This window comes from Arctopsyche grandis, chromosome 1, assembly GCF_051622035.1.
Source record: "Arctopsyche grandis isolate Sample6627 chromosome 1, ASM5162203v2, whole genome shotgun sequence".
Lineage (NCBI taxonomy): Eukaryota > Metazoa > Arthropoda > Insecta > Trichoptera > Hydropsychidae > Arctopsyche > Arctopsyche grandis.
The window spans coordinates 13,651,333-13,676,650 of NC_135355.1; the positions used below are offsets into that span (position 1 = coordinate 13,651,333).

General features: G+C 31.7%; 2 protein-coding genes across 2 annotated transcripts in view; one reads left to right on the forward strand and one right to left on the reverse strand.

Annotated features, from left to right (window-relative positions):
• Positions 1–7,506: 7,506 nt before the first annotated feature.
• The window catches only part of Syn (synapsin), a 94,854-nt gene continuing 77,042 nt past the window's right edge, over positions 7,507–25,318 (forward strand). Inside the window, exons 1-7 of the mRNA XM_077428993.1 lie at positions 7,507–7,676; positions 10,386–10,525; positions 10,601–10,784; positions 10,860–11,022; positions 18,316–18,401; positions 18,530–18,656; positions 18,737–18,841. Coding sequence (XP_077285119.1) covers positions 7,507–7,676; positions 10,386–10,525; positions 10,601–10,784; positions 10,860–11,022; positions 18,316–18,401; positions 18,530–18,656; positions 18,737–18,841 — 975 coding nt within the window. The remainder of the gene's footprint in view (positions 7,677–10,385; positions 10,526–10,600; positions 10,785–10,859; positions 11,023–18,315; positions 18,402–18,529; positions 18,657–18,736; positions 18,842–25,318) is intronic.
• The window catches only part of Timp (Tissue inhibitor of metalloproteases), a 65,311-nt gene continuing 58,932 nt past the window's right edge, over positions 18,940–25,318 (reverse strand). Inside the window, exons 4-8 of the mRNA XM_077434518.1 lie at positions 20,913–20,998; positions 20,401–20,509; positions 20,177–20,298; positions 19,959–20,101; positions 18,940–19,883 (exon numbers count right to left, since the gene is read on the reverse strand). Coding sequence (XP_077290644.1) covers positions 19,814–19,883; positions 19,959–20,101; positions 20,177–20,298; positions 20,401–20,509; positions 20,913–20,998 — 530 coding nt within the window. The 3' untranslated portion in view covers positions 18,940–19,813. The remainder of the gene's footprint in view (positions 19,884–19,958; positions 20,102–20,176; positions 20,299–20,400; positions 20,510–20,912; positions 20,999–25,318) is intronic.

The following is a 25,318-nucleotide window of genomic DNA, read 5'->3' on the forward strand; positions in this document are numbered from 1 at the left end:
TAGGTCTCCGATCTTGAAAAAGTTCTTCAACATACTGTTTCCATCTATCTAACTTACCGTTGATATCAGTTATATTCAGTGGCGGCTCGTCCATATGCACTGCGGTACTGCAGCACCCCCAAGGAATTTGAGAAAAATTTAATATTATTATATACATAAATATATGTATATTATATGAAAATATCAATATTATTTAAGCGTGTATTACGCTCGCCCGCACACCCAATAATGATCATACATCGTGATAATAATATCAGAAAGTGAGGCATCGTTTATGATTTTGTGCAGTACGGTTTTCGATGGAATATGCCGAGTGGGCGAAGGAGGGGCGCGGGGGCAGCTAGAAGCTTGATCCGTACTGCACTCCCAACAGTATACACATTTCTTGTTGCGTTCGTGTGCGCGCCGCGCGGTCGACACGCTCCTCACTTTTCGTCATTTCTTCTGAATTATACATTCTAATCAATTATACATAAAAAAATACATTTATAAATACATTTAAACATAAACATAAATACATTTATACATAAACATAATTACATCCATACATAAAAAAATAGCATTTAACAATAACAGATAACGTAAGAATATCAAATATAATATATAACATAAGGAATTTCTTGCACCCACTGCCAATTCCAATAAATAAGAACCAACTGCAAATACAAAACATCTCTGTGAGGCCCAAATGGAAGAGAATAAATCAAAATTCCACTCATAAATCAATCATGAAAACAATGATGAGTGCAGACTACCAGATAAATGGGTTAGAGTAATATCCGACAATTTACGCTCACTAAGGTGGAAAATATCACATTCAGCCCCAACAGCAACGATTTCATTAACAAGTCGAATGGCTCTTGGAATAGGAGCCATTCGAAAAAGAACTATGAAGCAGGAGGTACAGCCAACAAATGATGATGTCTACCACGCACATAGTTATTAGTAAAGCCCGGACCCAGAGCGTTCCGCGTATTGTTCAAATGTTGTAAATGCATTGTTAAAGGTTTGCCGAACCTTTTTTACAAAGGATTTACAACAATGGAACAATGAGCGGCCCCTTGGCTATCCTACCTCTAGTTATTAGAGACATAAAGTCCCAACTGCTCCAGCAATAACGGGCATGACGTATTACCACGTAGTAGCTGGAGAACGAAACGAATTAATGAGAAGTTTCTCCGAAGTTCAAGGGAATTATACCCAAGCATGCCCAAAAGGAAAGGAGAAATAAATATAATTGAAAATAAAAATGTCAAATTAAAATTATCGAAAGTTTAACACGCTCTGAATATGAATCGAAATATAAATCAAATTCTAATAGAATTTGCATTATGATGCAGATGCATTATGACAATCGGCACTACTGAGTATAGTGACAGGGATCTTCAGCCTATGGCAAGCGGGCCGGAACCGGCCCGCAAACACTTTTCATCCAGCCCTCGACTCTTTTGACCAGCTCGTAAAATTTTATACGAGAAAAAATATTTTCAAAATATTCCCTTCACGGTTTTTTATCGAAATCCTAATGACGTTTGTCAAATTTCAATAAGATTGTTTTTTTTTCGGCCCACCATACGTTTTGAAATTCCGAACCACCCATTTCCCAAAAAGTTGGGGATCCATGATCAAAGGTATCCTTTGCGCTTTGCAGGGAATAACCGATTTTCAACACAATCTATTTACCCTTGCGAATTTTTCGCAAGGGTATTTTCGCAACGAGTGCAACGGTCGATCCGCAAATTTGACTTAAAATATTAAGATAACGATATCTAATTTCTAAGTACTGATAATTGCAGAATAAAGCATCCGTATTATCTTTATTAAATAGGTACATACATATATCGATAACTAGTTATGAATCAAACCACAAATTGAAACCACAAATATCTCAATACCAGAGAAAATTTTAAAGGAGATGGGTTGAAGAAATTAGAAATACGAGTGGGCTGAGAGTTGCCCAAAACATAGACAAATGGAAGTGCGTGAGAGGCCTTCATCCAGCAGTGGATGGCGAATGATTGTGAATTATGATGATAGTACATACATATGTATATAGTCACAACATTATATTTGGGGAAATATTATTATTACTGGTTGGTTTGGTGAGCAATCCTCAAATTCTGGCAGAATTGGGCTTCAATGTTCCCAGCCAACTCAAGTACAAATAGAATCCGCAGTTTGTTCTCTTCTCCTGGGGCACGTACTAATTTAATGGTTTTCTGGTAAAGTTCCTGGGGCATCAAGCTCCTCAACCATATTTCTGTTAACTTGGATTCGTTAAATCTAAAATATGGTGATGTGGTTTAATTTGAAATCGTAAATGTGTTCTCACATTTAATTGTTCATATTTCATTATTTTTATTTCTTCTATTATTTTTGTTCTTTACTTTAGATTATTTTCATGCTTTATTTTTGTTTATATTTTATTACATTTTGATATTTTATTTTTATTTTTGTATCTTTTAATTGTTTTTTCATTTATACATACATATATGTATGCTCAGCTATAGTGACGCCTGATATTATATCCGTATGTGTGTGTGTGCATACGTATGCATGTATGTACGGTAATTGGAATATTCGTCACATTGGGGTGGTCACAAAGACAATTTTTGCCATGAAAATCGCGAATACACAATATTTGGCACTCAAGTTCTCGTTACTATGATAGTTATCGTTAGTATGATGGAATTTTCGGCTGCCAGATGTTCCGTTATAGAGATTTTAGTGACTTTGTGACGAGTAATTTGTGACCAGTAATCACCGAACCGTATGTACATACATATATGTGAATATATTATTATTTGAATAATTGGATTAATTAGTAATTAAGTTATTTCTTGCATACATACATGAATATAGTCAATTTCATTATTAGATTTAGCACAGTGAATTTATTTTTAAAGCTTTGTTCTAAAAAATGTGAATTATCTGTGTTCATACTCTAAAATTTGTATGTGTGTATTTTTAGACGGAGACTACAGCCGTTTTGTAGCCAGTCAACGAATCGGAAGGCTCTCACAACACTTCCGAAGAATTCTTTTCATCGAAACATCAAAGGGTTGTTGGAGAAAGTCGACGATTGGACGACGACAAAAGGCGAGGAAAGCAAGTTGCGGACTTTTCCGCGTCAAAAGGTACACAAGCAGATTTACACTCAACATGAAACTACTTATGTATATAATGAGTGCATGATTTTTCTTTTAATGTCATTATTGAGAGCCTGTAGATAAAAATAATATAAACCAATATAAATATGTATATATTATATGTACATATGCATGTATGTACATACATACATACATATGTACATATATACATATTCACAGCATAAAATTAACTTCCCACTTGTTCATTCGGTGTTTTACTCAGTGCCGGCTTACACCCAATGGTGCCCTTGGGCAATTTTTTTCTAAACACCCTTAGAAAAAAATTGTAAAAAACTGGATTCCCATCTTCCTTGTTCCCGGCTTTGGGACCTTGCTACAGTTTCAGGCAGTGTAAGCAAAAGCATTGAAACTCAAATGTTTGGATATAATTCTTGTAAATTGTGCTGTTTTATAAAATTAAATACAATGAGTGGATTAATTTTACCTCGAACTTTATTTGAAAGAAAGGCTTTTACATTGATATGTTCATTGCTAATAATATCAGATTTTGAATTCATGATGAGCTTAATTTGAAGATCGGCTTTTTCCAATAGATTGTTTGAATAGAATTTGCCGAGTACAAATGTAGGACCTTTGGCGATCTAATTTTAATTTTAAAGCGCTTTTGTCGCATCGAGCGGTGCCCTAACTTTTTTGACGCTGCTCGATAAGCATTTTAATGACCGACACTGAGTTTCAGTTTGATAGAACTAACGGTGTTCAAAAAAATCTCCAAAATACACAGACACTCATACTAACAGACACACACATAAAATTTGTTACTACGCAAACAACTCCTGTATTTACATATGTATTTGCGAGGTTTTGACAGATACCCAAAGACGTTATTCATAATTTAGATTATTCCACAGCAAAGGGTCCTCAATTCGATTCGCAAAAATATGTATATATTGTAGTTAATTTCAAGCAAACATTATCCTTATTTATACGGTTTAATATGGAAACACTAAACGGTACGTAGAACGCATAATAATAAGTTAATTATTTTTATTTAACCCCAGAGTCACTTTTCCACGTTGATTCAACGTATAAAACGTTCAAAGAAGAATTTAATAATGAAAATTCTAAAGGGTTGCTATTTGCAGTATGGAAGAAATTAAATCTAGATCATTATTAATGCAAACACACTGGTTGACCCGCATCATCAGAACATAATCAAAAGATCTGTTGACCCAGTGTGATTTTAGGCTTTTCAGCATTTAGTTTTCGGGTGAACCAATGTTACCTCACACGATAATAATCGTTGCTTTCAGCTAGAGAATCTTGGCAAAGCTTCACGCTTTGCCAAGCATGCATATGTATACATATATGTATATAATATGTATTTATGTACATACATATGTATTTACGTACATAAAAGGGGTTTATACAAAAACCAACTCTTGAAAAAACCGGTTGTCGGTTTTGGGTATAATATTTAAAAAAAAATCGTACATATAATAGACGCCATATTACATAAATTCGATAAAAACTATTTTATAAAGATATTTCATCCATTTTAGACATCTGCATTGTAGAATATGGCGCTTATCTTTTTGTACTAACTATTCATACTTGCAAATAATATTTTTTTAACTTTATTTATTACAAAATATCTTCATATTTTGACACAACACTTGGTTACTGTGTAAGGTAAGATAACATACTGTTGCGTAGGGTGGGTGGAGGATCCAAGTAAAAGGCCAAAGTCGTGTCACAGCATTTATTGGTGATTAAGGAGATACACGCACTGGCAGTGCTCCGTCCAGAATGTCTTGATATCGCCTAAGTACCACCTTTATAACGGGTCGGTCGCTCAAGGCATCTTCAACATCCGGTTTGCTTGCCTATGTATTGTTATGGTCACGTACTAGATGTCCCACGCTACCGCTGTGGATTCTGAGAACTAAATATATATATATATATATATATATATATATATATATATATATATATATATGTATATGTATATATATATATATATATATATATATATATATACATATATATATATATATATATATATATATATATATATATATATATATATATATATATATATATATATATATCTTGTCATACTTCTATTATTGATAGTAAAAATAAATTTAATGAGATCCTTGTACTTTTAAGTGCTGTAATTTGAAAGTTCAATAAAGTTCTCATTTTCCTTGGTAGCTGTCCGAAAATGTTCATTATCAAAGGGGTTTGAAATTAAATTGTTTCCTTCTTAGACTGGCCGCGCACTAGGCAGCCAGGCTGCCGCAGCCAATCTAACATACGGTGGCTCATTGGAGCCCGCGCACTAGGCAGCCAAGAATTCCTGGCTGCGGCAGCCAATAGATCGCGTACGATTGCACGGCAGCCAGCTGGCTGCACGCAGCCAGAGCCTGCAAGGTAGAATGTATGTGGCTAGTATGTGGCTGCCTTCAGTCTCCGCGCACTTGACGTAGCAGCTAGAAGTTTTACGCCGCGGATAGCGAATAGAATCCCAGAGACTGTGTGACCTTGTTTTCAGATAAGAAATTATGTAAAGTTTCAAATACTTCAGTTTGATCATTTCCGATACATAAGTTCCAAAAATCTAATTTTCTAATCATATGTACTTTCAATTTTATCTGCAACATTAAAGATTATTATCGAACTGTTCTCAAGTGTCAAATTCAAGTTATTTATTGATTGGAGCGTGAACGCGGTAAATTTATAAATGCACTCCAAAATCCATGCCGGATCTGAGGAAAACGTATCGATTGCCTGATTTTCGATCATCGACTGTACATATTGACGTGGACTATGACTAATTAAGATAATGTTTATTAATTACTAGTTGTTTTACCCGGCTTCGCTTAGTATTTGTAATATAAACAGCTTAAACATGGCGAATCTAATAGTAAATATTCATTTGTTTTTTTATTAAATTTATTTGAATCGAAAAAAATATAATATTCAACCAATTGAATTGTCTCTTTCTAAATTATATATTAGATATAAAAAATATTTCTATTTTTATGATTGTAAATCATTCATTCCTGGATGTCCGCCATTACTGATTTTTTTTCGCGTACCACCAACCATCAACCATCAATTTTTTATTTTAATTTCAATTTTGAAAAATTAAAAAAGTATGTACACGGTGATGTACAAAAGGTACCAAGTTGTGTGAACTGATATTACTAATGTTTCCCATGATAACTCCCATGTACAAAAGTTCCCGGTTAGAAATTTTTAAAAATAAACGCAGAAATCAACATCAAAATTTATGTACATACATACATTGTAATGTACACTGGGTTTGTAGAGCAGGCCTGGGCAAACTGCGGCCCGCCGAGTATTTTGGTGCAGAACGCGAGCAAAATTCAAAAAAAGTTTACTTTTTTCTGATCTACAAAATTTTTTATATATAATGATTAGAGGTAGGATAGCCAAGGTGCCGCTCATTGGTCCATTGTTGGAAATCCTTTGTAAAAAAGGTTCGGCAAACCTTTAACAATGCATTTACAACATTTGAACAATACGCGGCACCTTCTGGGTCCGGGCTTTAATAATGATATATAACCTTAATATATAATATATATAACCTTATCCACATATATGTTCATATACCACTTTTCAACCATGAAATTGCTGAAGATACCAGAAAATAAATTTGAAGAATATGGTGAAATTATCAACGATTTAAGTGGTGAGTTTCCATGAAGATTGGCAACATAGGAAAAATTGAGATAGACTTGGCAATTATACGAGATCAATTACATAGCGTATCGACGGAGATATAAATTAAGATTATATATTTACAGTGGGATGCTGAATTAAGGGAATTACACCAACATGAAGAAATTTGAAAAATTTTACAACGCCCTTAATACGGAAAAATTCGACAAACTTAGAGATTTTGTTCAAAAAATGCTGGTGGTTTTTTGATCAACCTATATATGTAAACATTAATAAAAAATAAATTATATTGAAAAAAAAAAGTTTTTTATATGTGTCCCGGTATCCCGGGAATCCCGGGAACGATCCCGGGCTCCGTCCCGTGTCCCGGGAATTGAAAAAGTCCGGGAATACAGAAACCCTAATATGTACGTCCCTATGATATGACGATATTGCGCGTGAAACATTTCACAACATTCTCTTTCGTGCCTTACAATGAAAATTTTCCTACTTTTATATACGTATGTATGTATATGTATATACATATGTATAATATATGTATAATATATGTACATACATACATATATTCAGGTTTACGCCTTCATTTTGGATTCTTTCGCTCTCTTTGTGATTCGGTACAAAGAAACGGACGTTTTCCAAATTGTATAACATGTATAAGTACATACATACATAACTTCTATGTCCTATGAATTCGTCCGTTCTGATAGTGTTTTGTATATGCACAGAGGCGGCTGTCAAGATAGACCGGTCCGGCTGTCCCGGCATCTGTGGGCCACAGCCCGCCCCCGCTCCCACGCTGTCTTTCTCCAGCTTCCGGAACTCCTTCACCAGCAATGTCAATTACTTGAAGAGAAGGTAAGTCAATTTACTACACGTCGATCAATCCTTATTTACAGCCATACAAAAGGTACTGCTTAGCAATTAACCTTATCCACATATATGTTCATATACTCGTAGGCCACTAATATTATGTACATATTTTGAAACTCCCTGATGGTAAACTTCATATACATACATATGTACATATGTACATATATTTTAAGAACACTTTTCGGGAATGAGATAATAGACTAAGTGCTCTATTAGCATTTTCAGTGTTTTGATGATTAATACCAAATTTTACAACTATTCTCTAAATCAGGGGTCCCCAACCTAAGACCCGCGAGCATTTTTCATCGAGCCCTCGGCTCTATTGACCAGTTTAATACGAGAAAAATTTTTTGCAAAATATTCCCTTTGCGATTCCGGTTGAAGATATGGCTTTCAGGGTTCCAGGTAGCTAAACCCAAATATCTTTTGAGAGAATCCCAAATAACGTTTGGGATTCCCTTTTTTGGTTGATTAAAAAAAAAAACACCTTTTTTGGAAAAGCGGCATGTTCATCTTTTGCACTTGCACACTCCAAAGACATCGAGAATCAAGTTCTCGGACAAATTGTCTTTTATCACTTTATTAGGATAACTAACAATTTGTCCGAGTGTTCGGACTTTTTTTGCCAAAATTCATTTGATATTGATATCAACGATGTTAACGTAGAATATTTTCCATTGGAGATGATTGATCTTCAAGAAAAAGATTGTTGGAAATCATTATTTAAAAATTAAATTTTATTCTTAACTGGAGTCGGATTACCCATAAACAAATCATTTGCTAGAAAAAATATATCAATATTTGGTAGCACGTACATGTGCGAATATGTAGATGTTTTCCAAAATTAAATTTATTAAAACGATATATCAATCACGCTCATCTGAACCGCATCTAGAAAACTTTTACATATCGGAACGTCAAATTTCAAACCGGATATTAAAAAAATTAGTTCTTCAAAAATGACTCTAAATAAAATGTACGCACATGTTCCATCAATATTACAAGTATGTATGTATGTATAGGCCCGTTTTTTCAAAAAAAATGTTTTTCTCCTCAAAATAGATCAAAACACATTTTTTTTACGTACGTAGTAAAAAAAGATAGTATTTACATATATCCTAAAAGTTTATAATTTTTAACATTTTTAAGTATTTTTGTTTTAGTTTTTTTAATCTTTTCTAATGACTTAATGAGCCGGAAATGGTAACTCTAGTATTATGCCAGCGGCTTCCAACCTTTTTTGACTTGCGTACCACTTGGTAATACATTACGCAAAATTGTACCACCATATAAAAATGATTGTATTTCATGAAATTTCCCATCGCAAGTGTAATTATATGGTATGGAATGTAAATACGCAATGGATCTGTTTTGTTAAGAAATTTTGTGGAAAAAAAGTTATTAACGGAGCCGCAATTATAATATGCCCAAAGTTTAATATATTTATCTACTATTTCGTCATAATTCTATTACGTAAATGGTTTAAATGGCTTAAATAATATAAATAGTTTTCATAAAAACACAAAATTACAAAGTACATACGTACTAGGGTTTCCGATCCGGGTCGACCCGGGACAGATATTCCCGGGAATTTGCGGAATTTTTGTTGTCCCGTGTCCCGGGAATTTTTATCTCGAATCCCGGGAATTGGATTTAAAAAAATCTTGAAAACATACAACATTTTCACGACTACACGAAGGGAAAAAATAAATCAAATACACAAAGAATCGTAAAATATTCTCAAAAATTAAAATCGAAGAAAGAAGAAGCCTAAAATGGATTTTTTTAACACAAATTTTAAATAATTCTGATTTTATACCGAAAAAAACTTTCTTAAAATGTTGTAATAAAAGCGAATGTATATCCTACGGTAAAACTATTATGAAGCGAGTATATCCTTCTTGTATTGACGATTCCACATAAAAATAGCCTCGACTTTAAAAAAGAAATTAAAATATACATGCTGACAGGAGAATAAACCGATAATTTAAAAAAAATGTTTTCGTCCCTTTTAACAATAAAACCAACTTCGACCGAAACTGAAAGAGTTTTTTCCATAGCTGGAAAATTTTGTACCAAATCTAGAATTAGACTTTCGGATTCTCATTTAAATATTTTAGTATTCTTAAGAAGCTACTTTAAATAAGTTTACCTTTATAATTAAATTTTTTCGAGTTGATAGATACATATATTATGTATCATTTTGTAAATAAATAAATATTTATTTAATAAAAAATATATTAAATTGAAAAAAAAAGTTTTTTTACAAGTGTCCCGGGAATTGAAAAAGTCCGGGAAATCAGAAACCCTAATACGTACATATAATATATTTTCTTTTCTTGAGTAAATCTCTTTACAATACAAATTTAATGAGATTCTGGTGCTTGTTCAATCTATTTCTATATTTTTATTTTATAAAACGGTATCAATTGCCGGATTTTCGATCATCACCTGTACATATTAACGTTGACTATGGTTAATTAAGATAATGTTTATTTATTATATAAAAAATATTTCTATTTATGATTATAAATCATTCATTCTTGCATGTCCGCCATTGCTGATTTTTTTTCGTGTACCACCAAGTGGTACGCGTACCACAGGTTTGGAACCGCTGTTATTATGCTCAAGCGCTTCAAACACACAAACACGACCTCTCACAAAATCGACTGGATAATTTTGCTCCAATTGCAGGTTCAGTTCTGGGGATCTATCCTCAGAATGCGAAGAAAACGAGGTAGATCCTTATGTTGGACAAAAACCACCGGCAGCTACCACCAGTCAACCGACCCAGAGGCAAACACCGCACGCCACACCACCCCCAACGGTGCCAGGTACCTAATATTAAAATCTAAGCTAAAAGCAATCTTGCATATTTATATTAACATTAGTATTAATTTTAGCAACAGGAGCACCGGCTGCGCCTCCAACAGCTGCCGTCGGGGGAGGTGAACTATCCCTAAATCTGAGAGGCACTGCCAGAGGGACTTCCGCGCCGAGCAGTCCGGCCAAGTCTCGAGAATCTCTTCTGCAAAGGGTTCAATCGTTGACAGGCGCAGCTCGAGACCAAGGAGCCAACCTTTTAGGTGAGAGGTCGTTGACTTTTATGTCGTACTAATTATTGCTCCCGAAAATACTACCGCTATTCTTATATGTATGTATAGGGAGCGTCACGTCGACGGTGACAGCTGGCGTGAGACCTTCGTTCAACAAGGAAAGATGTGTCACTCTGTTGGTGGTAGATGATCAGCATACGGATTGGTCCAAGTACTTCAGAGGACGAAGATTACACCACGACTGGGACATACGAGTCGAACAAGCCGAATTCAAAGTAAGTAATTTCGACAAATAGCCGAGAGACAATAAATTGGCACATTAAATTTAATTTTTAAGGTGATACAATAAATACAAACATAAGTGCATATAAAAGTATAATAAATTTATGTAATGAAAAAATTTATGAATTGTATTTTACTATATATTATTTATGTAAATGATATTAAACTACTTTCGATTGGGTACCTATTATCGGCCCGGCAAATAAAAAAAATGCCCCTCTTTAAAATAACTCGCAAGACATATTCAGTTTTCGGCCGGCAAATCAAACATCAGTTACAAAAATAAAATTTGACAAAAATAAATCCCAACCTTATCTTAAATGAATAGGGCCAACCTTAACTTAACCTAACCTAACCTAACCCTTAAATAAATAAGTGTTGGCTGCTAAGATATTACGATTACCGGTCGCCACTGTCAAACTATGAATTGTAGCGAATGCGAGCTTAAAGGTCTCCCAATTAGAACTGTGTACATCATATATATAAAGACGGTAATCTGTGTGTGTGTGTCCTAACTCTCGCCGAACATAATGAATGAATCGATAAAAATCGATAAATTCATTTTTCGACGAGAGGACTTTGTCGCGACTCGAACCAATCACCGCAAATAGCCTGAATATAGGTATAAATTGAACTAATGGTCACGAACATCACGCCAAATCCAATTCTTAATTTCGCCTTTTTTTTTTAAACATTAATTGAAATATTCCTTCTCGCCATATAAAAATACGTAATTTTAATAATTTCATTTAGCGAGGTTTTGAACCATTTTTATATGTATTTATTTTCAATTAAATTATAATTATAATTTAAATTATTTATATTTTGACGATATTCGAGAAAAAAATTGATTTCATTCACCGCGGGCGCCGGGAATCGAGCTCGGACCCTCCGATCCAAACGCAATGTTCTCACGAGCCCGCGCCATATCCTCGCCCAGAATACCTGTTGTAAATACACATCATATGTATATACACGTAATTTGTTATGTGTAGTAATAATATTCAACGTTACGATGTCAATGACCGTTTGTGTATAATCGGATAATATTACATTTTTTTAACTTTAATTGACATTTTGCTAACGTTAACTTTAAAAATTGAAAATTATTACAAATAAAGAATTGAAAACTATCTATGAGAGTCTAAGAAAATAACGGTTCCGGATTTTTTTTTAGTTTTATACGAGTATATAATAATTTTATACCCATGCGATGATATTTCATCGGGCTATTCACTAGTACATATATAGAGTTCGTTAAGTGAGTGGAGAAAATTAAGACGTATGCGTATATATATATATATATATATATATATATATATATATATATATATATATATATATATATATATATATATATATATATATATATGTATATATATATATATATATATATATATATATATATATATATATATATATATATATATATGTATGTATATATATATATATATATATATATATATATATATATATATATATACATACATATATATATATATATATATATATATATATATATATATATATATATATATACATATATATATATATATATACATGCGATATTTCATCGGGCTATTCACTAGTACATATATAGAGTTCGTTAAGTGAGTGGAGAAAATTAAGACGTATGCGTATATATATATATATATATATATATATATATATATATATATATATATATATATATATATATATATATATATGTATATATGTATGTATGTATGTATGTATGTATGTATGTATGTATGTATGTATGTATGTATGTATGTATGTATGTATGTATGTATGTATGTATGTATGTATGTATGTATGTATATATATATATATATATATATATATATATATATATATATATATATATACACGGTTTCGGTGCTTCGGTGGTTTTATATCACAGTGCTTTATTTTAATGACAATCGTTAAGAAAATAAACAACAAAAAAAAGGTAGGGAGAATTTTAGTCCGAGCCGGTTTTTATGACCAAACGCAGTCCCCACAGTTGAATGAAATTTTGAATGAAAAAACACAGTTGAGCGTAAACTTTTAATTTTATTAGTTACATGGTATTATTTACAAATTATAAAAACTTAATTAATATTTTGGCATCTTTTAATTTTATGATGGCTTTTATACGGTTAGGCATAGAATCGATTAAGTTTCTTAAAATGTCGATGGGGAAGTCTTCATACCATACTTTTTCAATGGTCTCTTTTAATGATTGATGGCTAGACACATTTGTTTTACTAATCCTATATTTAATAGCCATCCATAAATTTTCAATTGGGTTTAAATTGGTACTATTCCCAGGCCATGTCAATGTCTTTACACCCAATTCCTGCAAATATACCTGAACCTAAGAAAAAGTAACAAAAATATTTCAGTTTTTTGATCGAAATATTATTAATTACATTCAATATCATTAAATAAAATTAATACTCACTAATTTAGCTCGATGACAAGGGGCAGAGTCATCTTGGAATATGACATCATCAGAATTTGAAATATGGTTTTCTATTGATGGGATAAAACTTTCTTCTAGAATTTTTTTATATGCTATTCCGTTAATGGAACCTTGCACAAACTGTATTCGACCAATTCCATAATAAGAAAAAAATCCCCAAACCATGTGGCTTGGGGGATGCTTCACTGTCTACAGGGTAAATTTTTGGTCGAATCTTTCTCCAACTTTTCTTCGAACATACGGAAAACCATCGGAGCTGAAGAGGTTAAATTTCGACTCATCAGAAAATATGACTTGTCGCCAATCCGATGTCATCCAATTTTCGTGATATTTCGACCACTCTAATCGGTTTTTCATCATTTTCTTCGTAAGTAATGGTTTTTTCGCAGGTTTCCGAGCTTCTCGTTTTAACCCATTTGAACCCAGAGCTCGCGTGAAAACACATGTCCCATGTGCCCAGGACTATTTTTTCGTTTATTTTCCAAAATCTTTGAGTTATTTCATGGGAAATATTTTTTATAGGATAGGGATGGATAATTAATTGATTTTTCAACATTTTAAATTTTTTTCAAGGTGGTGTCGTGAACGACCTTTGGGGCTAATGAAACATGTTTTTTAAAATAAAACAAAAACCACAATGGAGTCACATAATCAGTTATAATACTTTCTCACTGGTTATTTGTAATTTTATTGTTAAGAAATTTATAAAATTAATTTTAAAAATAACAAACACGCATCTCTTCGATAAAATGATATTTTCAAATCGCATAACATAACACACGTAGGTACATATATTGTGACATATACACATCGTCAACAAAAAAAAGGGTGCACCCTTTTAAAAGAAGAAATGTCATAAACGAGATTTTGGGTTCAAAAGTTGTAAAAACAAAATACATGAAGACAAAATAATTAATTATTATGATACGGTACAAAACATTTGTCATGCAATGGAATTTCACACTTATCACAAGCGGAAAACGTTTTATTTTTACAGTGTCCACAATTTCTCCTTTTCTGTTTGACCAATATCAAATGTCTTCCAACTTCCTTTTGATTTTGATTAACTTTGCCGGGTCTGAATGGGACCAATTGTTTTCGTTTTTGACCATAACACTTGCACAACGTCTCTGTTACCTGTCTGATAAATCCTAATTTATCAAGTTTACAACCAAAACTTTTTCTAAGAATCCAAGCGTTATTCACAGCTACATCGATGTTCCAAAACAGAATAGGCATGTACCATTTTTTCCCTCTAATACTTAGAAATATGGTTATCCATTTGATCAACCCCACCCATATATTTATTATACATATTTATACTAAATGGTTGATTGATTTCCACCCTACTTTTTTCTTTAACCGAATATCAGTTTCCAGGGGTGGTAATATGTATGTATGTGGAATCCGGAAGTTGAGACTCGTCCCAATTATCAATTTCTTCCCGTATCTCTGCAGTAGTAAAATTGCATTCTCTGGAAAAAAATATGTGTCATTATCCCAAGGAGTCATATACGACTCCGTCGACTTTTGATTATTTTTTTTCAGGAATATGAGATATATAAACGCAATTTCTCTTATGCATATTATACAATAAGTCCTACTGTATTAGAAACATAAAGATAAATAAAAAATATGTAAAAATAAAAAACTTACGTATGTTTTCTCTTCGACATATCTGCAAGTCGAAAAGCGATCGATGTTATTCCCTCAAAACTCCAAAAGGAACTGATTTAATTTCGTGTGACTTTCTTAAAATTCATCACCAACATCTAACCAAGCGTAATGAAAGGTTTTACGGCCGGCCTGAGTGATCCCTTTATTTTACGACGCAAAATTGTAAAATGCCGTGAATGACCGCGCTGGCATACATCGTGTAAGTTCATAACTGACCGCGTGGGTTCAAATGGGTTAAGGTTACATCACTAATTTCAATTGAAAATTGATCCGAGATATCTTTTCTTATTTCTACAGCAGTTTTGAACCGTTGCCGTAAAGATAATAGAATTATCAGGCGATCTTGTCTCTCGGATGTGCATATTTTCGGTCCTGTCCCCTTCTTACGAGCAAAAGTTCCAGAATCCTTTTTCTTTTTCATTATTATTGACACAATAGATACAGAACGTCCCATTTGTTGAGAAATTGATCGCAATGAATTTCCCGAGTCTGCCAAAGCCGCGATTTTTATATTCTCCTCCAATGATAGTTGAGTGTATTGTTGCATGGTATTTTTATTTTCAACGATTTTGATCCGTACACCTCAAAAACTCACACTAAACTGAACTCAAATCGTAGAAAACAATCATATTTAAAAGACCCGATCGTTAAAAACCACACACCTAAAGGGACAATATTTTTATTGCCCAAAAATCGTAAAATTACAAGTGTTCCGGTTTCCGAAACCGTGACGGTATATATATAATATATTTATTTTTAAATTTTTCTCGAAAATGAAACAAAAGCAACTTTTTATCTTCTAGATTTATTGCATTATAAATACAATATATGTATAAAAAATACAAATGCAAATAATAAAAAATTGCAAATAAAAATCCAAAAAATGGAAAATTTAATATCTTTCATAATATCGTTTTGGAATTTTAAGTCGGCGCTTAGTCAAAAATCTTATTGTGATAAGATGTATTATATATCATCTAAACTTTCATAGAATTGATACAGTTTCGGAAAAATCTCGGGAACTTCGTAACCACACAACGTCCTTGTTAAGCTGAGCAAAAATAATAAATAATAAAAAGGCGTGGATTCACCTCAAGTATCAAATAAATTTATTCGCATTTATGAAATTATCATGTAGATATGACCGACAATTTCAATACAGTAATTATTTTTGAAAACGCATTTGAAACTTATTGAAAAAATTGTTTTTGCGCTGAATAGTCCATGCGCTGAATTGTCATCCGCTGAGTAGTCGTTGGGCTGAGTTGTCTGCGCCGAAAGGTCGGCGCTAAGTTGGTTTGCGCTGAGATGTCGGTGCGCCGTAAAAAATATATATATCGGTTCAGTTCCCGTTTTCGGTTCTCTTGTATATAAATATTAGCAGGTAAATGTAAATACATACACCCATATACCGTCTATAACTCTCTTTATACGGTAGTTTCCTATAACTTATTATGATCATATATGTACATAATTAAAATGTCAAAGTTGAGTTTTTCCTAGTGTCAAAGTAAATTTTTTTCAAATTTTTAAGTTGACTGGAAATGGTACCTCCCATAATAGATGCCCCCTTTTATTAAGTTTTTGAATTCAATTTTCTCCCAAACCGCTAATTGAATCGAACTGAAATCTTTTCCCATGTAATAGAAATTATAAATTTTGAAACCCAATATTTTTTAAATATTTTTATCTGAACCGGAAGTAGTACTTTTACTCTAGAGAATCGAGGTTTTTTATGTTTTTATCAGAAACCTTTTAGTTTATTGAACTGAATATATCCTATCTATCAGTTTAAGCTTAATACCAAGTTATGTATAAAATTTGGTAAGCATCCGTCAACCGGAAGTGTCAGTTTACTCTTGTTCGATTTTTCTTCCACTATTTTTTTCGACCCCTTAAACATGTGTGATCTTCACGAAAAAATTCAAGTATAATTCTTGTATCAATGTGATGAAAATAAAAAAAATGATTAAATTTTATAAACCGGAAGTGGGATTTTTTTCTCTTAGAAAGCTCAAAAATGTTGTCGCGACTACTCTGTCCACACCCCTGAACGTATCAATCTGAAACTTTATATTTGTATTATTTATGTACTAGCTTAGAGTTGATATGGTTTTGGTCACAAGTCGTAAACCGGAAGTAGTATTTTTTTTTAAACATTATTTCGTTTTTTTATTTTGACCTTTTAAATTATTTAAATATTCTTAATATTTATTGTGTATAATACTGATAATAATTTTAAACAATAAAAAAAATTGAACAAAATCCGACAACCGGAAGTAGAACTTTTGTCTTGCGCAAGTTTCCATACATTTGCACTCAATTTGTATCAAAAATGCTGTTATAGCTATTAGTATTTCATAATGCTGCCGGTATGTGTGAATATGTCTGTACGGTTCAATATCGAATTTTGTCTTGTGACCTTCTTATATTCCTCATATTCATAGATAAAGTCATGGGTTGGTCACATCCGAATTTATTTTTATTCATACTCAATTGACTTTCTCTAGGCTTACCAACTTTTCAGCGGGCCCTGCTTTTAGGAACAAAAGTGCGACAACAGTATACAAATAATCTAGTTTGTTTTATTCTAGAAGTTAATTTTTACGGGTATGGGTGTATCTACTTGTTAACTTTTGTAGTTTCAATATTGATTGAATCCAAATCCCGTAAAAATCACTTAACGTCATTTGCTCGCTTTGCAATTTCATCTTGGCTTCTCTTAATGGTCGTAATGTCTCAATGATGAAATTAATTTCGATCGATTTATGTTCTGGGAAATGGTACTCCATATTTTTTTAACAAAATTCTTTATATAACAGTAAAGAGTTTAGCATATCGAATTTGCTATTCCATCTAGTTTATTACAGGTCTTTTTCCACAGTCTATTACAGGTATTTTAGTATCATTTTTGCTTCATAATCTCTTTCATGATTAATATTCAGGTTTTCTTTGTCTATTTCGGTTTCTAACAAGTTGACAAATTTGATCATACTCCATTATATTCTATTCTCTTCGATAAATTATCGAAGTTTGACTAAACATGTATATTATAATGTATAGGTAAATCACATTTCATACACGATCTACATACATATGTACATACAAAGTCACCCTCGTTTATCAATATGAATATTTCCAGGAACTTTCATTGACTGCCAACGCTGAAGGAACCAACGTTTCGATGGCTGTCTTTAGAAATGGAACTAAAGTCACCAGATGTTTCAGGTATATATAACATATAAATATTAATACATATAATACAAATTAGCACTTTTATTTCTACTTCAACATTCATTATGTGTTTAAATACATTATAAGGTAGGATAATTTGATTAATAATATATTCATTTTAGACCAGATTTCGTACTAGTTCGTCAGAATCTCCGGGACGCTGGAGAAGACTATCGTTCCCTTCTGCTGGGACTCAAATTTGGTGGAGTGCCATCCATTAACTCTTTGAATGCCATATACAATTTTCAAGTGAATATTGATTTTATACCTAAATGATTGATTTCAAATTCATTTACGGTCTATTTCATTTGTGTTGTTATAATTCACAGGACAAACCGTGGGTGTTTGCCCATCTTTTACAACTCCAGAGAAGACTCGGCAAAGAAAATTTTCCCTTGATCGAGCAAACATATTTCCCCAACTATGCTGATATGGTGAGTACATTTTCAAATCTAATTTTTTTTTAAGCCTGTTCCAAATATGAAAAAAGTCACGACATCGCAGTTAAATAAAAATAAAAAATATATATTTTAGCTTTTTCATCCATGTAATATATTATAGTTAAACTGTACATTTAATGGCATAATATAAATAATTTCAGATTCAAAACAAATATATTCTTTGAAGTTTTTGACCCTTTGAAAATTCTATAATTTTAAGTTATGAAAACTTAATTTAAAATATGTACATATGTATGTTTTATTTAATAATGTAAAATTATTGACGTTTTACTCGTATTACCTATTTTCTAATGTTGAATAATAACTGAGAAAATTTAATTGCAAATATGAACTATTGAACAACTTTTTTTTTTAAATTACATTTTAAAAATAGTAATAGTTATTATACATATAAATTGAAAGGTTTGTTAAAAATACAAATCGGTGAAGGGTCCATTAATTAGAATTAATTTCGATGAAATAAAACTTATTTTATTAAAAAGAATAATAAATGCATTCATTTGCTAAGCTTAGATTTTTTTTAGTTACGTATATTATATGTATGTATAATACAAAAATAAATAAAAACTTACGTTTTACTTGAACTAAACATATTTCGTTGATTTAAATTCATACAAATACACTAAAATAATTAAAATTTACGTTCATTTTTAAATTATAAATAATTAAAAAAAATGCTTAAAACAAATTAAAAATACAGGTACTTGATTATTATTAATAAAATCTAATATAATATGTATATAGTTAAATTTATATGTTCTATATGTAGGAAATATTATTTTAATGTAAAACTATCAAACATTTTTTTAATTTTGAGTATTTTTAACGACAATTTTAGTTTTTAATAAATAACACATATTCAAAAACTATCAACAATGTAAGAATTAAGGGTACACAATACAAAATATACACATTTTGATTTTACAATAACATATTTGAAGTTATTCAACGCTCTATTGGTGTCAAATCGTGGGACAGTGACTGCTCTTTTAAACATTCAGTGAGTCGTCGAGCTCTGAAATACGAAATTATTACATTTAGATAACGTTTACAAGCATAAATAATTAGAATTAGCATCAGATATTCTCACTTTGCCCAATGACAGACTCCTTCTTTGTTTATGAGACAAATTCCATGATCGTGGTGACATTTCGATTGGAATGGGTTCAGCCATTTGCACGCGTGCTTTGCCTTCAGCATTTTGCAATAGGTTGGATTCATACATTGTTGAATCTGAAAAGAGGTTTCGCCAATTTTTAATCATGAAAATTAATTCAAAATAATATAATGGTACAAATTGAAACTCACTCTGCATGGGCATCCTTGTTTGTAGAGCATCCGGAAACCTTTACGTTGACGCGGTGTCACGCTCTTCCATGGTTTCACATATCCACATAGACTTATTTGTGCTTGTAAACTTACAATGCGGCCTAAAACAAAACGAGAATTTTTTATTACAGACATTTACATTGAACCGTGTTCTTGTGTATGTAAATGTCTAATTCGTATTTCAAACGTCAAATCAACAATACCTGTTAGCAAATAAGTTTGATTTCTGTCCAATTCAACACCGCAGACTGACTCATGTACGGCAGACCGGACCATTCCTGCTTTAAGAGCGACTTTCGCTTTTTCTGACATCTGAAAAACAAAAAATATCAACTGAAATGTTTGGAATTCTAGATTAACATCATTCACTAGAGTTGGAAGCATCGATTTCACATTTTCAATTAGACAATGTTTACATTTTTTACTGGCAATGCACTGACTTTTGGACTTGATGTGATTAAGGCCTCTCTCGAGATAAAAAAGTAAATATTGAATATATATATGTATATACATATATGTATCCATATATAGATAGATTTTTATAATTTTAATATATGCTACATATAACAAAAATTTTAAATATGCACATTATGTGTTAGTATTTAAAATTTTAAATGATGTTTTTTTTATCTCTGCATTTTCTATCCGTTCCAAAGTCATATCAAACCCATAATTTAATATTCAAATTATTTAGAGTATATGTTTATAAAATTACCTTGAATTCTTTTCTTATTTTCAATTTATAAATCATATCATTTTGGTCCCTTGAAAGTGTCGCACGTCTCACTGTAGCAACAATTACTGAAAAATAATAAATTTAAGTACAAAAAATAATTTAAAACTAAATTTTATGTTTAACACAATATACATATGTATGTAAGTCCAAATATAAAATAATTATAAAATGTATTACTTTTCCCTATTGAATGCCAGTTATTAAATACTGCATACTGGTAAATTAATAACATCCCCAAACACTAGCTTTAATTTAAATTCTTGTTATTTTAATTTTTGACGACTGCAAGTTTGCTCTTGTTTCCAACCAACCCTAAACAGCATTACTTGTTTTAGAAAGTTGATTCACCGACAGCAAGATAGCCATATGTGCCCTTTAAATGCATGAAAATACGATCTTTACTGACTAGATATTTTTGACCCCAGTCATTGTTACATTTGTAGGGTCACCTACAAATATAAAAGTATCATTATCACACCGCTCTCAAAAAAAAAAGGAACGGAATGGTTAATTGTACGTTAATTATCCCAAACATTTAATATCAATAAAACATGCTATTTAACAACTTCGAACCAATATTTGAATACTTCCTGAATCAGAAACGTTTTAATCAGAACTATAATAAATAGTGTAAATAGCGTAAATATATACGTACTAGTTTTGTGCCCGTTGATTTCAACGGGTGTTTTCGGAAAGGACTTGATACACGAATTAAAATAAAGTTTTATGTTTTATATAAATTATTATATATGTATATATAAAGACACAGGTTGTGTGTTCGATGCGCTAAATGTTAAAATATAATTAATTTTATATTTCAATATATAAAAATTGAAATAAAATAAAATAATTTAATTTAACAAAATGTTAAAAACCTTGCTAAATAAAATTATATGTACTTACTCTTATATGAACACATTCGTGAAAATGGTTTTAGTCGAGAGGTGAACACAAATATAATATTTGGTCGTGTTATAAATAAAATCAATTATAAACAAATTTCGGTCGTAGGTCGAAACACCTGGTTACATTATACGTCATTTAGCACACAATTTTTAGCAGTGACCGTGATCCCCTGCTAAATTGTCTGCGCTCAGTACTGAGGACTATAGGATCTGGGTTCGATACCTCGTACCCGCCAATTCGATTTCATTTTATTTTTCAAATATCGTTAAAATATAATTAATTTTAATAAAAATATATACATATATTTAATTGCTTAATATGAAAACAAAAAAAATGGTTCAAAAACTCGCAAAATAAAATCATTATTACTTACTTTTTATATGGCGTGAAGAAAAATTTCAATTAATATTTAAAAAAAGGCCAATTGAAAATTCGACGATGGCTTTATGGTTAGCTCGCTGAACTCAGATATATGTATGTACATACCTATAAGAGGATATTTGTGTTCGCGGGTTCAGGGATTCGATACCGCGGCAAGTTTCGACGAATGAATTTATACAAAAGTTAAGGCGTTTTATCGATTCATTCATTATGTTCGGCTAGCGTTAGGACACACACACAAAATAGCGTCTTTATATATATATAATAATATATTTAAGTATAAATAATGATCGAAATTTAAAATTTAAGAGTAATAAAAATTACTGCTTAAAGGAAAACTCATAAAATAAGGAACGCATATGTAAATGTAAGTTCTTACTTGAGGTTTATTTCTATTTAATTATTGACAATTTATTTAAAAAGTTTGATGTTAAATAAATTGCGTATTGTACTAGGTTTCCATTTCAAAATAATTTAGCATCAATTAATCACATATAGCAACCATCAACTAATCATATCTAATAGCAAAATATAGCTTAAAAATTGTAATATTGTCACATCTCACATAGCAATACATTGTATGTACATATGTGGCAAAGGCTGTGAGATAAAAATACAGAGGAATTTCCACGGCACGCCACTGATTTGTGTATGCACTGTACATATATCCACTGATGTGTACATATGTACATATGTATGTATGTATGCATGTACATATATATGTTACACCGAATCCGTGAAATTGTCTATTACACGCATTCGGCAACAGAATTGCCGAATGCGTGAAAAATGCAAGCACGTTGCCCAGTTCACGGATTCGACAAATTCTTTGGCGAATGCGTGTATTCGGCAAGAATTTGTCTGCTCAAAGCGTGGAGTCGGCAAATAGACAGCAGCGCTCCGGTGTTGTTTTTTTGAACTGGACAGCGTGGACAAGTGTCAAAGTGACAGCAGAATGAGGATGTTTAATTTGCATATTATTATGTATAAATATAGCTACATACATATGTTTCGATCATCTCATATGACTTGTACATAAATTAATGCTATTTTTATACATTTTGATCAATATTTTATCATTCGGAATTTTATACCTTTTGAAGAATCAGTATTATATTATAAATTTTGAATTTCATTACACATGTTCCAGAACATAGCTCTCGGCTTCACCGACCAGACCAAATGTATAAAAATGTGAACGACTAAGAAATCACCGGGTGTGAAACGCTTAATCTAACTGCATATATCTCTCCGGAGTCCGGAGATACATTTGTCCGAAGGACCAAAACAGCCCTGCGTGACCTGAACCATAGAAGACTTTGAGCCATAGAAGACCTGAGCCATAGAACACTTTGTATTTTAACAAGCTCGTAGTCACCTCTCACTCATTGGTTTAACTTAAAAACATTTTTTGGACAGGGGACTATTACAGACAAACCAAACACTCTTTGAAGTCTTTGAGAATGGGCTAAAAATGTACCTTAAATTTAAACAATAAGTCACTATTAATAGTTTTTTGGGCTTTTATTATTTCTTTTACACAAAAATACAATGGAGCTGACTGTGTGTTCATACATAGTAAATAATTTTTACATGATATATGTAAATTAATATTAAAAATTTTAACAACTTTTTCAACTTTTCCCACCGTCACAGATAGAATTTGCTCATATTTAAATTTAGCGCATTTCACAGGAGTTGTTCCAGTGTAAAGAATTAATGATAAAAGGTAATGGCCACTAGAAATTATGTACTATCAATTATAATTGAAATGCATATAGCTTGTGAGTATAAAAGGGACAAGAAAACCTAAAACAATACTTCAGAACACTGCAATTGTACTGATTGTTATTGTAAAAATGATTATTGAACAGTGTGAGAGGTCCACGGAGAAAGAATTTCATGTGGCCTTCTGTTACAGTATCATACCTTAACTAAAGAGGACAAAGACCCTTTATATAGATAGTACATAATTTCTAGAGGCCATTACCTTTTATTATTAATTCTTTACACTATAACAACTCCTGTGAAATGCGCTAAATTTAAATATGAGCAAATTCTATCTGTGACGGTGGGAAAAGTTGAAAAAGTTGTTAAAATTTTTAATATTAATTTATATCATGTAAAAATTATTTACTATGTATGAACACACAGTCAGGTCCATTGTAATTTTGTATAAAAGAAATAATAAAAGCCCAAAAAACTATTAATATTGACTTATTGTTTAAATTTAAGGTACATTTTTAGCCAATTCTCAAAGACTTCAAAGAGTGTTTTTCTGTAATAGTCCCATGTCCAAAATATGTTTTTAAGTTAAACCAATGAGTGAGAGGTGACTACGAGCTTGTTAAAATACAAAATGTTCTATGGCTCAGGTCACGCAGGGCTGTTTTGGTCCTTCGGACAAATGCATCTCCGAACTCCGGAGAGATATATGCACTTAGATTAAACGTTTCACACCCGGTGATTTCTTAGTCGTTCACATTTTTATACATTTGGTCTGGTCGGTGTAGCCGAGAGCTATGTTCTGGGACATGTGTAATGAAATTAAATATTTATAATATAATACTGATTCCTCAAAAGGTATAAAATTCCGACTGTTAAAATATTGATCAAAATGTATAAAAATAGCATTAATTTATGTACAAGTCATATGAGATGATTGAAACATATGTATGTAGTCATATTATACATAATAATATGTAAATTAAACATCCTCATTCAGTTGTCACTTTGACACTTGGTTATAATATTACACGCTGTCCAGTTCACGCATTCGGCAAAGAATTTGCCGAATCCGTGAACTGGGCAACGTGCTTACATTTTTCAAGCATTCGGCAATTCTCTTGCCGAATGCGTGTCATAGACAATTTCACGGATTCGGTGTAACATATATAATATATGGATAGATAAACCGAAAAAAATATTTTCGTTAAATAAATAACTGACTTTTAAAAACAATAGTCATAGTACACGAAAAATAAGAGGCGACAGCTAGTTAGCATTTGTGTATTTGAACATGAATATGTATGTATGTATGTATATGTTTACACGAAATGTAGTCAAAATATATGTATACACGTGAAAAAAACTTGCAT